The following is a 16972-nucleotide window of genomic DNA, read 5'->3' on the forward strand; positions in this document are numbered from 1 at the left end:
CTCAAGTGAAACTCGGCATTGCCTTTGTGTGCGCTATTGTCGATAAACTTTTTTGGCGTATGTCCACAAACTCGCTCTAAAGCTGTTGCGATCAGTCAACAGCCATGCAGCAGGACTGCAGAAATTGAATATTCCATCCCACCAATTAGTCAACCAAATGCTCACACTAAAAAATTTACAAGTTAATTGACCAAAAATAAATAAATTACATGTTTTCGTAAAAAATACTTGCTTCTTTGTGCGTGCTATCTCATGGTATTGTCAATCATTAGAATAAATAAATAAACACGTGACGTGGTGGATGGCGGTGCTGTTGGCGCAAGCCGCCGTGGTTAGGAAATAGAAGCGTCACGTGCCCATCAGCACATGCATCTGGACTTGGTTCTCTATTGCATTCTGTGCACGTGCATATGCCACGTTTTCTTATTATTTTCATGTGTTTATTTTCTTCTTGCCTGGCTGGCTGACCGGTTGGTTCACATGCTCTACATTCTCATCTTTCAAACACACGAGCTTTGTTTTTCGGTTTTTGTTTTGGTTTTGGTATACAAATCGCAATGGACTAAAATTTCTGCCGACCAGTAGTATACTAATTAATCAAGTAGAAAACAAAGCATACAACAAATCAATATGCGAAAATCACTTTTACTTTTTAAGAACATCACATTCTAATTAATCTCCCATTTGATGTGATAAATGATACATAAAAGTCACATTAACAACTTTTTGTTTAATTGTCCTTTAAAAAAAAATGATTTGTCCTTGTTGAGGATCTTAGGGATCAATTCATCTTAACCGTTCATCATACATTGTACGGCCAGCTTTCGTTAGGTACTGTTAGTGTTCAATTTTAAATAAAAAAATTCAACATGATTTTTGGCTGCATGATGACTGATGAACGAATATAATGGACTGATCCGTAAGATCTTCACAAAAAGAATCCATATAGGATCCCATTACTTTTAAGCAATGTATATGCTATATTATATGTTTCGAGGGTAACCTAGTGGTGAAGATGAGTAGTCAAGAAACGAAGTAGCTAAATTAGAGTAATTAAATACAGAAAACAAACAATGAATGTGAATGTTGTAACGAAACCAAACTAATTAGCAATGTGTTGAATACTTTTGCTAGAGTTGAGTAAACTAAACATTGGGCAGGACACAAGTCCTACGTGCATATTATTTGTGCTGTTCCTTCAAATAAAATAGTAGGAAAAATAAAAACCCCGTTTAAAAGTTGCATGGGTTAATGACATAAGCTTACACTGTTGCACATGTTATTTGTAACCATGTTGACTGATAGGATTTTTACCACCTGCAACAGTAAGGATAAAAAAACACTTAAAATACTTATAAGAGTACAAAGTAATCATAGTATAGTTGGCTCTAGCAAGATCGTTCTCCACATGGATTAAATGAATCTTATGTAAATACCAAATCTTAATTAATTATTTGAAAATAAAGTTTAGAAAAAGATGATTTTATGACCTAAAATATTAAAAACGAATTTAATTAAAAACAATTAAATAAATTGGCAAAGTAATGAAAAAAAGAGAGAAAATAGTTTTGAAAATAAATTTGAGCACTAGTTTTTGCTGTCACCTTAACAATCCTACATAGTTCTTCCAATTACTTATGAATTACCCATGCATATTTTGAAGGTTAGGTTTTCCTAATAGATTTCCTACTTGAAACCTCCAACATTGAACGTATATCTAACATGCAACCCGTTCATGGCATCCAGATCGAATGTGAACATGCAAGACTCATTAAGTTTTGTGAAAACCTTTTGAAAAACCATACAACCCTTAAGACGTGTTGTCCATCCTAAGAAGTTACACATATTAACCACAAGAAACCTTAGTCAATTCCAGGGACAGCCCTCCGCCAAAATTGCATCAAATTACTTTTTCAAATATCCTCATATGGTGGCCAATCATCAAGGCAATTTGATAGTTTAAACCGGTGATTAACAATTCAAACCTGCATGTATAATATTATAAGTAAATTGACAAGAAACTACATATTCTTGCTAAGGCTCGTGGCCTCGTCCTAGCTAGAGAGATTAGTTACAAACAATCATAAAACAAAATATTATTAAAAACAACGATAGAAAACACCTTGAAAATAAACTTGAATCGTCAAAAGCTGTGGGTTCTTCTCTCCGTGTTCTCCCCAAATGAAATCTTATTGGAACTTGAAATTAAAGAAAGTAAAAGCCACATGTTCTGGTATGCATGATGCATCCACACCCACCGTATGAAATGAAACAAACATATGCACGTGAGATATGTGAAACATACGAAATACATGAAACATGCAAACTACTAATGCAAAAATGAAAGAGCCAAGTTAAGATTAGTAGTAAGAGAAAAACTTGCATAAATCAATTCACCCGTGGCAGCTGAAAAAGCTGTTGGGAGAGCCTCCGATGTTTCTTTGGTTGCCCGGGTGGTAACAAATTCGTGCATATAAGGTGTTCCGCAATGTGTCTGAGTAAAACTCGGCATTGCCGTTGTGTGCACTACTAGCCTACTATCGACATTATCAACTTTTTCGGCATATGACCACATACTCGCTCTAAAGTTGTTCCCATTTGTCAACAGCCATGCAGCATGACGGTGCAAATGATTATATCCCACCAATTGTTGGACAAAGTATCACACTAAATAATTTGTGTTGTTTTGGTACAAAAATTTCCTCCTTGTGCTATTTCATGATTTTGTTAATTGAGTAAATTATAGCAATTGTTCTTCAATTTTAACCTAATTAGAACAATAGTCCTTCAATTAAAAATTCATTACCATTGGTCCCTCAACTCATCAAATATGAAAAATCAAATAACAAAAAATTGTAGCAGTGGTTCCTCAACTTTAATTCATCTGAATAAATGGTCCCTCAACTTTAACTTAATTGTAGCAATGATCCTTCCAATATAACTCATTTTGACAGAATTCTGACGGAGTTGACAAAATAACTAAACGTTTTGATGAAGTTGTGGGACCAATAGTAGTGAATTTTTAGTTGAGGAACCTATGTTCCAATTTGATTGAAGTTAAAAGACTATTGTTACAATTTATTCATTGTTAACCATCAGAATAAAAAAAAATAATAATAAATTGGTATATGAATAGGAGTGTAAACACGTGACGTGGGGGATGCTGGTGCTGTTGGCGCAAGCCGCCGTGGTTAGGAGGTAGAAGAGCCACATGCCCATCAGCCCATGCACGTGGTCTTGGCATTCTATTGTCTTTTTTTTTTAGGAAAACTAATAAAAAAGATTTGAAAATTTTGACTTTAACAAGAAGAATAAAATAAAAAGTAAAGTAAATAGTACTATGATTTATTTTTTAGTATAAAAATGTGATTCTTCGTTAAAATGAATAGTACCGAAAACTTTGCGTTAAAATTCTTTTCTTTTTTTGGTCGAATTCTCTCTATCATGTGGCTAGCTGACTGGCTGGCACACATGCTTTACATTTTTCATATTCCAAACACACGAGCTTTGTTTTGGTTTTGCTTTTGGCATACAAATCGCGACGGACTAAAGTTTCTGCTGACGAGTAGTATACTATTTAATTAAGTAAAAAACAAAACACACAACAAATCAATAACGCTAGAAAATCACTTTCACTTTTTTAAAACATCACTTTTTAATTAATTTCTGCTTGATGTGGTAAGTGATATATAAATATCATGTCAACAACTTTTTGTTTATATAATATATGATTCGTTCTTTTTGACAAAAGAAAAAAAAACAGAAGTTGATATGTCCTTGCTAAGCAATGTATATGCTATTTTATATGTTTCGAGCGTAACCTGGTGGTAAAGATGAGTGGTAAAGAAACGAAATAGCTAAATTAGGGTAATTAATTACAAAAAACAAACAATGAATATGAATGTGGTAACGAAACCAACTTTTTTTGAGAACCTACAAATACCCTTGAAAAAATCATTATTTCCGACCAAAAATTATTCTCCGTCGAAAGTGGTTCGACAAGAGGCGTATTATTTTCTACACTCAAAATGCCCTTGGAAAAGGGTTCTATTCCTGCCAAAAATAGTTGTTTTTGGAGGAAATTTTTGGCGCCACATTTATTTACGATGAAACTTGTATTCATTGGTAATAGTTGTATATTTTTTCAAGGGCGTGTTTAAATTGTCGCAAATAATTGTTTATTTCTAAGGGAAACAAGTGGTCGTCGGTAGTAATTTCTTTATTTTCGAAGGTTGTTGTCAGAATTGATTGTGTATTTGCAAGAGGAACTATGCCGTAAAAAATGATTATCTATTTACTCTTTATTTATTTATTATTCTATTATAAGAAGTGGGATAAATTTTACATGGGATGTTCAAATCAACTCGTATACATCAAAAAGATTGGTAGGCTGACAAATTTAGAGTTAATCTAGCAAAGTTTTTTACTCTCATACTCATAAATATTTTATTCTTAATATCACATACGTGAGATTAAAAAATTCCAAAGCAATTTTTGTGACATCCCACATCGCCCAGGGGTGTGATCCTTATATGTATATTCCCATCTCTACCTAGCACGAGGCCTTTTGGGAGCTCACTGGCTTCGGGTTCCGTAGGAACTCCGAAGTTAAGCGAGAAGGGGGCTAGAGCAATCCCATGATGGGTGACCCACTGGGAAGTTACTCGTGAGTTCCCAAAAACAAAACCGTAAGGGTATGGTAAGCCCAAAGCGGACAATATCGTGCTACGGTGGTGGAGCAGGCCGGGGAAGTGGTTCCCCCTGGGGCGGGATGTGACAATTTTAAGATACCAAAGCACATGAAAAAATTCATAATAATTAATTTACAAGTGTGAAAAATATGAAAAAAAAATAAAAAAAATAATGCAAACGCTCATAATAATTAATGTAGAAGTGTGAAAAATGTAAAAAAAATATACAATCACTTGTAATAACAAGCTTTACAACTTTCGTGAAGGTGTAAAATCCGAAATTTGACACCAGAATCCATAAACCCTAGATTTATATTTAACTGTCAATTGTTATTTACGCTCTATTCTTCTCACCGGATTTTGTTTTTCAAATTTTGTTTTTTGAAAACATGATCTTTTTAGCAGATGCAAACAAATGAATGGTTTAGATCGTTGATATCACATTCCGATATTTACGGTTAATTGAAATATGAGTTGATGTTATATAGTTTCTATATACTTTATAAACTCAAAGCAATAATTTCACTAACCGTAAAAATCTGAATGTGATATCAACGATCCGAACCGTTCATGTTTTTGAATTCACTAGAAGATTATGTTTTCTGAAAAGAAATTTTGAAAAATGAAATTCTGTGAGAAGAATGGAGTGTAAACGTAAACGACAATCAACGGCTAAAATTTAATCTACGGTTTATGGGATGATAGTTGCGAATTTCGGAGTTGATCTCTTCACAAAAGTTGTAGAGATTGTCATCACGAGCGTTTGTATATTTTTCTTATATTTTTCACACTTCAACATTAATTAAAAAACTTTACTACAATAATAACTGTAGGATTTAATCTCACATAAGTTTTGGCATGGCGCCTTTATTTTTAGCTCTCTATTTTCAAAATTTTGGCGTGGCGCCCAAAAACTTAACTCTCTGTTTCCAAAGAGAGCGCTGATTATCTCTTTCTCGCAGCTTCTCTGTATTTCCTCTTCAGAAACAAAACCCTAGCATCCATCTGTGGAAATTTTCAGGTCGACGGGCCGAGGGCCCACTCCAACAACACCGATACTGTCCCCACTTAACCACCTGCACAATCCTCAGGTGTGGGGTTTTATCACAAAAGGCCTCGGTGTTAATTAGAGAGGAGTATTTCTATTTAAAGCACTCTTCTCTTCTCCCTCTGTCCGATGTGGGACTGGGGGTTCCAACACTCCCCCGCACGTGAGACCCCACTTATGGGTCACACGTGAATTTCCACACATCGGCAGCCACGTGGAGCCATGTCGGGACTCACCCAATCACGCGGGGCCAATGGGGACCCACCCAAACACGTGGCATCTTTGGCCTACGTGGACTTCTCTTCTCCCTCTGTCCGATGTGGGACTGGGGGTTCCAACACTCCCCCGCACGTGAGACCCCACTTATGGGTCACACGTGAATTTCCACACATCGGCAACCACGTGGAGCCATGTCGGGACTCACCCAATCACGCGGGGCCAATGGGGACCCACCCAAACACGTGGCATCTTTGGCCTACGTGGACAATCACGCGGGGCCAATGGGGACCCACCCAAACACGTGGCAGTACGGGCCCGTCCCCTGGCTCTGATACCATGTAGAAATTTTCAGGTCGACGGGCCGAGGGCCCACTCCAACAACACCGATACTGTCCCCACTTAACCACCTGCACAATCCTCAGGTGTGGGGTTTTATCACAAAAGACCTCGGTGTTAATTAGAGAGGGGTATTTCTATTTAAAGCACTCTTCTCTTCTCCCTCTGTCCGATGTGGGACTGGGGGTTCCAACACCATCCTCCATCCTCTAGTAGCCATACGTGATGATGATAGAAACCATGAAATCGTCACACATGTTGTTTTTCAGTTTATATCATATAAGGTCTGACATATATATTTTCAGGTCTCGCCTAGATTTGAGATTTAGAAGCAGAAAACGAGAAGGCTAAGAGGATGGTGAAGGACGTGGCAACCTACTTCTCTATGACTTTGGGGGCTTTTGTGTTCTGGCAATCCATGGATGAAATCCACGTCTGGATTGCATTGCATCAGGACGAAAAGGTAAAAATCTCTTCTTTCTCATGCTGCAGGTGCAATTTCTTTTGGGGGCTTTTGTGTTTTGATTTTTTCATAGTGAAGGTGCCTAACGAAAGGGTCAAGGATAAGGATGAGTCAGCAGAGAATCCAAGCCTTTGTGACTTACATTCAAATATCTGCAATGTGTACGGCGGTAGACTGGTAATAGTTTCATGATTATTCAGTGATGGTGTTAATCTTTATTTCATTTCTGTTTTTTTCAAAGTTCTCCTTCTCTTTACTGGTTTTCAGGTTTCACTTGTAGAATAATAAATGACAAGGAGCTTGAAGGATTTATTTCTGCAGACCAAATTGGCTTAGCTCTGTTGGGGAGTTTTTCTGTACTGCTTTCACTGGGAGGAAAAATGGCTGCCACGAAATTGTGATCTAAAATTGATGCCTTCCATAGACAAGGACACGAGGCAAGGACAGGCCTGGCATGCAACCTATCATCCTTAATTTGACATTTGTTTCCACAGATACACACATATATATATTCTTTGAATTGTTCTGATATTGGTATCGTAATTAAACTTGTGGTTGTGTGGTTTTGGTGTAGTGAGATATGAGGAGTGATGAAGGAGCTACATAAACTCTAGCGAGCTCCTTGAAGTAGTGAGATACATGAAGGAGCTATATGAAGGAGTGATGAAAAAGCTATATGAAGGAGTTACATACACTGTATGTACGAAAGGGAAGATGCTTTTATCTGTACGTATTCGAAATAATTCAAGTTTGCATTTTCGAAGTTTGAGGACTAGTGTTAATATGTTCATACACATATCTTAGGTTTGTAATGAATGTATTGGCTTTACCATATTGATCTTATATACGTTTGTTTTTATTAATGATAATACAAAATATTCTTTAAACAATGCTCAGTGGAATTTTTACCAAAAAACATATATTTCTTGCCTCAATTCCCATTGGAAATGTCTATTATTTTTTTTTCCGATGAAAATAATATTTGTGACACGCTAGAGTAGTAGTTAAGGGTTGAAAATTGTAATTGCAACAATTGTGCACTCTCACAAATAAAAATTATTTTGTTGGAAATTTTTTTTCTGTCACAATTATTTGGAAATTTTGACAACTATATAATGATTTACGACCATATTTTCATGTCAAAAATAAAATAAGTTTGTCATTTTGAAAATTCATTTCCGACAAAAAGCTAACTACTAACTACAAATCTTGTGTGTTGATAATAAAGTATTTTCGACGGTTAGTTGGAAAAAAAAGTGTTTTCAGTGGGACAATTTGCGACGTCCAACGAGGGCTTTTCCCCTTCAAAAATAAGTATTTGTGACGGTAAAATGTCTTTTTCAAAGGTATTTGACCATCGCTAATGACATTTCGTTTTGTAGTGGTGTTGCATGCTTTTGCTAGAGTTGAGTAAACTGTCATTTCATTGTTTTTGTATGCGGCGGGAAGGTAGGATTATGAGTGAACATATCCCTATTAAATGCTGGTATAATTGAACCATATAGTTATATGAAAATGCTCCTATTTTCAATTGCGAAAAAATGACTTGAAAATATGGAAATTACAGTGTCCACCTACCAACCACCGGTGACCCGCAAGTGAGTTGATGCTAATGCTACCAAACCCTTTCGTCACCATTTTAATACCTACGCGGTTGGTAGCATGTGGAACAGTCACAGCCTCTTGGCAATCTTATCCGTATTCCACTGCCATGTAGACCATTCATTTTAATATATAACAACTACAAGTTGCGGAATCCGGATCCTTGCTCTTTGTGAGAATTCCGAAAATTCTTGAATCGTATCCATTCATCGTACATGATGCGGTCAGAAATTATTTTAATATTTTTATTTAAAATTAAACATAAATAGTACTTGAAAAAAATTGACTGCACCATGTAAAATAAACAGACACGATTCACAAAATTCTAGGATCCTCATCAAAAGATTCCACAAAGGATCCTGTTGGCAAATTATGTAGTCCATCGCATTACCGATCATATCAAGTGACCCAATAGTATAGTACAGATTGCGATTTTCCAATAAAAAAATATGGAAGGTTTTGAGTTCAAAACCCTGAGCTAGTAAATTTGCTTAAATGCTGTCATGAGCAGAGTGAAATTTCCAAGAACTTCTTCGAGCTCAATAAAAGATAAATGTAACTTCTTGTCTTCCTTTAAAAATAAAATAAAATAATTTGCTTTACCATCACGACCAAGCTGCCTTGGGGGCACAGAGATAGAGCGTACCCCTATCGGTGACTCTAACACACACACAAGAAAAAAAAAAAAAAAAACCGAATTCTGGTACACTACAAAATAGAATAGGTGGAGAATCCTCCTCCCATGCTCTGTGGCACGTCGCTTTAAATAAACAATGTGTTTGCAGAGAGGCGTGAGCGAGAGAGAGAGGAGAGAGAGAAGAGAGAGAAACACCATAGCCTGAAAAAAAACGTCTCAAATCTCTCAGTCGTCGATCCTGCTTCTGGTAATACGTATAGGTACGTGCCCCGCTCGTCATTCCAATATTCCTCCAATCCAAATTGTTGATGTCAAATGTTTGTTTGTTGCGCCGCCGCTTTTCTTTTAGATTTGTACCACATTATTTCGAGATTGATTGAATAGTTTTAATCTGATTGCGGTGGCGGTGGAATCACAGCTGTTGAGCTGCTTGTCTTGTTTGAGGGAGGATGACTATGGAGGCGGCTACGGTTGCGCCGAGATTGCAAATTTCAACATGGATGGTGGATTCCGACAAGGTTGCGAGGAGACTGCGGACGCGCTCGGCTGCCTCCTTCTCTCCGAGATTGAAGGACCGAAACATGACCCAGGTGTTGCTGCCTCACCTACCAACCCCAAAAGTCTCCAATCGACAACGACATGTCGCTTTGGAGGTTTCATGCTCTTACAAGAACTTTCCAGGTAACTTGTTCAACCGATTCAATTCAATTCAGTATGTTTATTGAATTTTGGTAATGTTTAATCTTGATTTGTGATGTTTATTTGGTGATTGAATCAATTCCCCATCTCCTTTTTTATTACCAAAGTTAATTAATCTCAACCTTGGTGTTGAAATTGCATAAGATGAAGCATTAAGGACAAAAAATTTAATGAATGTATCGAAGAAAGAATTACTGTTTAGCATGGTTTCGTGGGCCGTGCAAAATTTATAAAAGGCCCCCTCTTAAGATAGTTTTCCAATAAAAGTGAGATATTCTAAATCGCATGTTATCCTGTGTTCGATTCCTGGCGCTGACAAAATTTATAAAAAGCCGCTGCTGCTTTTTGATTAAGGAAAAGTAATCAGATTTGAAACTAGTTTTGTTGCATTAAGTCCTGAGTAAGTTGCCAGAGTTGAAACGTTGTTATCGTAATCATCGTCTACCTAACTTATGTTTGGTGTGCACCATTTACTTTAAGAAAAATCTCAATAATAGTAATTTAGCCTCAGCCATGACAAGCTTTACGACTGTGACGCACATTCATATTTAACCCAACTTAATTTCCATATAGTAAAATTCCGCAACTTGAAAACGACAATGGAAATAATTTGTTTTCACTGAATTTATTGTTTATAATTTCATATGGCGGAGCAGAATTGCTTCTCTTTTGAAATCCTGGAGTGTGATGCCCTCAAGGCTTGAGAATCTGTTTTAATGAGGTTTCACAATAACAGAAAATCTTACTTGTCATCTGGAAATATCTTTACGCAATCTATTTTCTTTCTGAGTACTGAATTCTCATTTAAAATCTCACTTGTCTAGCTTCAACAGTGGAATCTGGAAATTTTCATACTCTCGATGAATCGCTGGTTTTGAAGGTATGCGTCACACACCTTTTTCTAGTTTGTTTGGGCCGTGAAATTCTGTAAATCAAACCCCTTTCGGTCTTAATAAATAACAGAATCTGTCTTCTGTCAAATGAGAATGTGAACTTTGGCCCAAAGATATATCAAAACCATATATTTTACTTATTTATTTGTTTATGTGTGTGGCACACACATGCATATGTCTAACTAGAATTTAATAAAATTGCAGAATAAGGCACTAGCAATCGAGCCATATTTGAATGGACGTTGTATATATCTTGTTGGTAGGTCTCTCTATAAGCCTTTATATATAGTCTAGGATTTAATTACTGTGTACTTAATAAACTAATTCTGAGTTGCAGGTATGATGGGATCTGGGAAAACAACCGTTGGCAAGATTATGGCGCAGGCACTTAGTTATTCATTCATTGATAGGTATGTAATCTGCCTACTTTCGAGTTTGGTCTTTATAGAAAAAATGCATACTCTGTTGGGATTGCATAAAGGATGAGAGGAAGGACAAAGAGTTCTTTTTTGTCAATTATCTCATTTTTCCAAGTCTATCTGAAGCCTTAATGGTGTATTTAGGTTACTTCTTGCTAAACAGAATTCTGTATTTTGGTATATTCTTGTGGATGCTCTAGTGATTCATTGGTGGAGCATGATGTTGGTGGAACTTCTGTAGCTGAAATTTTCAAACTCTATGGAGAGGGCTTTTTCAGAGATAAGGAGGTCAGTTGAAAACTATTCCTGTTGATTCATTTTCTGCAGATTTCATGGTTGGAGACTGTTACCTAATGTTTCATGATGTACTAAGAGAAATATGTCTGATTAGCAGTTAGAGCTCAAAACTGCCAAATTTTATGTTTTCTGTATTATTGTGAAACAACATTAAGGTAATCAGCTTGTAATTTCTAAAATTGGTGTCCCATGATTGGTGGCATAGTTTCATGAAGTGCCGCTCGTAATAAAAAGTGGAAGGTGCAGGTTCTATTCAATTCTGTACACCTCACGTACATACGTATGTACGTACATACATACATGCATACATGTCTGAAAGTGAAACATTCTTAGTAGTTGTCCATTCAATATAGTTGACGGTAAAGAAACACCAAAGTTCCACTATGCAGCCTATTAATGTAGTTATGCACTATAGGTTGATTATATTTTTTTGCCACTCTTCTCTCTTCCATTACTGCAATTTTGGTATATAATTATACGTACTTCTTTTAGACTGAGGCGCTACGTAAACTGTCTTTGATGCATCGTTTAGTTGTTTCTACGGGTGGAGGTGCAGTTGTACGCCCTGTCAACTGGTTAGTAGTAACACAATTTTCTATGTTTTTGAATTATCTGAATATTATATTAACTTTGTTAATAACTTACCATATGCATATTGGTGCATCAGGAAGTGTATGAAGAAGGGGATTAGTGTGTGGTTAGATGTTCCCTTGGAAGCCTTGGCTCAGAGAATTGCAGCTGTGGGAACTGGTTCTCGGCCCCTTTTGCATCACGGGTCAGGGGATGCATACAGAAAAGTATGCCATTTATTTATAGCTGAAATTGTCACTAAAATAATCCTTAATTTTATGATTGGTCTATCAAACGAAAAGGAACCAACACATTGGTATGTTGACACTTTGCCTTCCATGCAGACTTATATGCGTCTGACTAGTCTTTTTGAAGAGAGAGGTGATTCATATGCCAATGCCAATGCTAGGGTTTCCTTGGAAAGTATGCAGCCTTTTGGCTTTAATTCTCGTCTTGACATAGTAAAATTAATAAACGAAAGAGTTTCACTTGTAAGATATTGATACCTTACATTATTTGTTGTGCAGATATTGCAGCCAAATTGGGTTATAGTGATGTATCCAATCTCACACCTACTGCCATCGTGATTGAGGTTTCCTCTCTTTCTCTCTCTTGATTTGCATTCCGATATAAAAATAACATTAACTAATCATCTTTTTAAAACAAAAAAGGGGCCATACCTGTTGGGGACTGCTTTTGTAATAATCACTTCTACTCCTAAGCACTTTTGCTAAAAGTGAGTCAAATTTTTCAATAAAAATCCAAGTGCTTGGGTAAAGAAGCTTTGAAAGTGGCTTTATAACCCAGAGGGAGGTTTAATGTTTTCTCCAAAGAGTTAGCTAGAAACAGTTTAGTTTTCTTGAAGTGCCTTTTGCCCTTCAGTAAGCATTGCGAAATAGGCCTTAAATGTTGCAGCATTATCATTACTCGGATACAAATTATGTGCTGTTTTGCATGAAGTTGTCTATAACCTATTCTTTTCGCTTAGCTTTACTGTACCCTTTGCCAGGCGCTTGAACAAATTGAAGGCTATCTGAAGGAAGAACACAGGCATGCACATATTACGTTCTAAGACCGCAGAACTTCTGTGTTGCATTCTTGTGGTATATTTATTATTTTCCTTTGCAAACATGTTAAGTTTCTCTGGTAACGAAAGATGGTTTGGTCTCGTGTTTATTCTGTTAATGGGGGTTTGTCATGCAAAAGTTAGCAGCAAACAAGTATTGTAAGATTTTGAATGTAATGTTAAGTACGCTGTAGCTGTATATATATGTTGTAGCTGTATAATGTTAGTTTCTGTACGATGTTCTAGTAAATTTTGGGAACAAGTTTTCTCCTTGAGCAATGAAGTCGTCGCCAAATTTTTTTTGCAGATGAAACCTTTGATTGTTAACTGAATTTTGAAATGATGTTGTGAATGTTCCCTAAGTTGCAGTTGGTTCATTTTTACTTTTCGCAGTGGCAGAAAGCAATCGTGCTTATGCATTTTGATTGGGTTTGTCCCCCACCAATCTCCCAAAGTAGAGTTTGGAATAGGGTTTGCCGTTGATATTTCTAACAAATTAATTTTTTTTCTACTTGTAAAATATATTTTCCGTGTATGCTACAGTTGGGTCATTAAGAAGGAATAATGCTCTAACAAAGGCCTTTGTATAGATACAACATTTAACAGTACATTAAAAAAAAAAAAAAATATTTGGAGCCCTCTACGGTCGCACCTATTGCCTTGCTCACAAACTGACCCTCGGATGTGATATGGTATGGTAGCGAGTATTAGACGGATAATCTACCAAAAGCATAAAGACAAAAAGAAATAGAAGAAAGCCCGAAATTCTTGTCTAGCAACTTAAAACAATAAGCATAATAAATAATAGGGTGAAATGTCAATTTAGTTCCTAAACTATCACGTCAGTGAAAATTAGGTATTTGAATTATTTTTTCAGTAAAATAAGTTCCTAAATTCATTAAAAATTTCTAATTTCATCCCTACTTTAGAGTGTAATACCATTCTATTCAAAGCTAATTTATCCAATTTTTTGTCAACTTAAGTCACGTGACATACTTTAGAGTGTAATACCGTTCTTTTCTCGCCAATAAGCCTTTAACATTTCATATAGGTTGTGAATCTAACGTTTAATTTACCCTCTAAAGTTAACTTCATACACTATTTCTTTATGTAAAAGTATCATCTACCCTCCAACGTGTATCACATACAAGTAACGTGACAAATTAATGGAAAATTGAATATAATAACTTCGAATATAATATTAGGGATGTACTTGACAGATTTGTATAATTTAAGGATTGGCTTTTTAAAAAAAAAAAAAAAGTTTAGGAATGTAATTTTCACTTAGGTGGTAATTCAAGAACTAAATTGGCAATTTACCCTAAATAAGATCCTCAAAAGTAGAGGTTTTGCAAATGCTAAATGCTAGGATGCTATTAAGCTCTTGCCACATCGCGTGACACGTCATCATTTGTGAAATGGTTTTATTGGTCTATGTGTAATATTTGCTAGGAAGTTAGTTTGATCTTTAGCTTGCAACAGTTTATATACTGTGCCCTTGTGTCGAGCAAAGTATGTTGAAGATATTGATTGTATTCTGGTTCTTGAGTACTAGCAATTATTCTTGTGTATACGAATCAAGGTTCGGACGGAGTCTAAAAATAAATGATTTAGGACACACATTCACAATGTGGAGTTCGATCTGCTTCTTCATTTGGAAGCAAAAAATTCTAGATAAATGACACTGATTGAACGATTTCTCAAACAAAAAACAGCAACCAAAACAAAGACTTGAGAACAGTTGTGCGCAAGTATCAAGAGCATAAGAAAGATCATGATGCGAAACCAACTTACGTATGTTCCTCGGAAGCTAGCTCGTACAACTTCAAATTCACTGCTTCCTTCCATACAAGAATCACCGTCTAACATATGCATTCGCACAAACAATCGAAAAAGTGAAGTCCACCGACATGACATTGCACTAAGAAGTTGAGCAAGTAACCATCATTGACCAATGAGTTTGCTGATGCAGCAGCGTGTGTATTAGAAAGCAGCACATATTCTGAAGAATTCCGTGGATCTAACTAAATGAGTTTCTCAGCCGGGTGTTGTCCCTTTCACGTATCTCCATGTAATCTGCAAGCAGCAAGTTTTGTGGCCCAAATTATAGCATTTCGTTCAACTACCTTCCCTGCAGTGAGGATGCTACACGCAGTGAGGACGCCAAGGAATGTGACATCGTCAGGCATAACATGAGATTACCTCCTGTCATCAAAGATCTTCTGTGAAACCCTGTCCTTGATTTATCGTATTTTGTACTATCGGATTTATGAAATCACCATTGTACCCTTGAGTTGACTTTCGTTGACCATCTTGTCGAAATGCGTAGTCTTAAGTTAATTAATTTATTCGTATTGTACTCGTCGTCATGAACGCGTAGTCGCGAATGGATTTGAAATCGGATGTATAACGAAGATTCTACGTTCAAACCATCAAACATTTTCAAATATTTGTGTTTCGTTTTATACATTCGTAAAGTGCGAACCAAGGGGGACCCACTTGGGATTCTTGTCCCCTTATCCTTCTACCCAATCCGGATTCCCCCTTCCTTTTTGGGATATTTTCTTATCTCCCTCTCTCCACCTCACTTTCTCTCCCTTCCCTTTTAACTTTCCCCGTGCTCTTTCTCTACGATTTCCCTCTCCTTTCTCTTTGAGTTCACTCTCACAACAACAACAGCCCCAAGACTCAAGGCTTGGACGTTGGACCTCGCCAAACTCGATACTTCCACTGTGATAGTCACGGTGCACCCTCCCCTGACAAACTCCGACGATTTTTGTGACTTTTCTGACATAGGCAAGTTCCTAGAAACCCTTGGGATGTGTTTTAAGGTTAGATCAAGGCTTGTTGCAAGTTGTTTAAGCTTGTTAAACGTAAAAATAGCTCGGAGTGAGTTTTCCCCAGTTTTTCAACAAGCACTGCCACTTTAGAGGTGTTTTTGGGCCAATCCATGGTGAGTTGGCCATTGTGCTAGGTACTATTCTCTTCATATCGTCGAGAACTACAACTTTTGTTTTTGTATCACTTGATTTGGTTGAGTATTGAAGAAGTTATGAGTGTTTGAAGGTTTGCCTAGAAACCAGTCGATCCACGGCCTGAAACCAGGTCGACACGACCTAATAACCCTAAAACCCAAATCCAAACCCAACTGTTACCTGGCCTAAACCTTTGGGCCATGCTATTGGCCCAACTCAGAGACCTAGCCCACTGAGCCAAGCCCAAACCCAAACCCTCGGCCCAAGCCCAAAAACCAAGCCCAACCCAGATTCCAATTAGCGCGTAGGCTTGCGCATTGGTGCTTATCTTGGCCAGCGCATGGAGCACACACACCTCCATCGGAGGTACTGTGTTTCGCCGCCATGGACAGTGTCGACAATTTTTTCGACCAACTTTCTGGTGACCCAACGCGACGCGTGCAGGTACCTGAGGTTCCCCCTTAGGTTTTTTGAGGTCCTGAATCCGTTTATGATGTCCGTTTCCCAAAATTCAATCATTTTAGTATAGTTTTATTAATTGATCCCTTTATGTGCTTAGGTGCATTTGTTAGTGGCATTTTTGTCCTCCCTAGTTCACACGACTCTTTGACTACAGAGTATCTGTGAGTGGACTCCTTCTAAAATGCATGATTTTACTATTAGAAATGCATACATGAAAAACATGATTTTATGGATACGTTTTATGAAACGATTATTAGAAATTGAATTCATGCTTTATAAAATATCATGCTTCACTGGATTTATGCTTATTGAGATATTCACAAATAATGATTTAAGATATGATGTTTGAGCTATTGAGCTTCGTTGAGATATTTACATATATTTTAGAAATATTATGTTCATATTTTTATTGTGCTTATTCAGTGGTTACTCATACTATGTGCCTACGGGCGAATGATATCTATATATGGCTTTGGTCTGGTGCTATATATGGCTTCAGTCGGGTGCTGTAGGGACCTACATGCGAATGATATCTATGTATGGCTTTGGTCGGGTGATGTAGGGGCCTATGGGCAAATGAATATATATATGGCTT

At 36.9% G+C, this 16972-nt stretch overlaps 1 protein-coding gene across 2 annotated transcripts; it reads left to right on the forward strand.

The window, feature by feature from the left end:
* Positions 1 to 9113: 9113 nt before the first annotated feature.
* Positions 9114 to 13242, forward strand: LOC137740070 (shikimate kinase 3, chloroplastic). 2 transcript variants are annotated; one of them, XM_068479871.1, is made up of 11 exons: positions 9114 to 9256; positions 9415 to 9677; positions 10520 to 10575; positions 10793 to 10847; positions 10926 to 10998; positions 11208 to 11295; positions 11797 to 11879; positions 11972 to 12101; positions 12219 to 12297; positions 12402 to 12466; positions 12884 to 13242. In XM_068479871.1, exons 2-11 carry the CDS (start codon positions 9446 to 9448, stop codon positions 12944 to 12946), a joined length of 924 nt encoding a protein of 307 aa, XP_068335972.1. In that variant the 5' UTR covers positions 9114 to 9256; positions 9415 to 9445; the 3' UTR covers positions 12947 to 13242. The 2 variants fall into 2 exon arrangements, with proteins under 2 accessions (XP_068335972.1, XP_068335978.1); XM_068479877.1 differs by having other exon boundaries at positions 10529 to 10575.
* Positions 13243 to 16972: the final 3730 nt, after the last annotated feature.

Source organism: Pyrus communis, chromosome 1 (assembly GCF_963583255.1).
Source record: "Pyrus communis chromosome 1, drPyrComm1.1, whole genome shotgun sequence".
NCBI classification, from domain to species: domain Eukaryota; kingdom Viridiplantae; phylum Streptophyta; class Magnoliopsida; order Rosales; family Rosaceae; genus Pyrus; species Pyrus communis.

Excerpts from the sequence above, each read along its gene's own strand:
- LOC137740070 (XM_068479871.1), top strand. The coding sequence starts at position 9,446 with ATGACTATGGAGGCGGCTACGGTTGCGCCGAGATTGCAAATTTCAACA. Across the intron at positions 10,576-10,792 it reads ATGAATCGCTGGTTTTGAAG|AATAAGGCACTAGCAATCGA; the intron begins GTATGCGTCACA and ends ATAAAATTGCAG. Across the intron at positions 12,298-12,401 it reads TGCTAGGGTTTCCTTGGAAA|ATATTGCAGCCAAATTGGGT; the intron begins GTATGCAGCCTT and ends TTTGTTGTGCAG.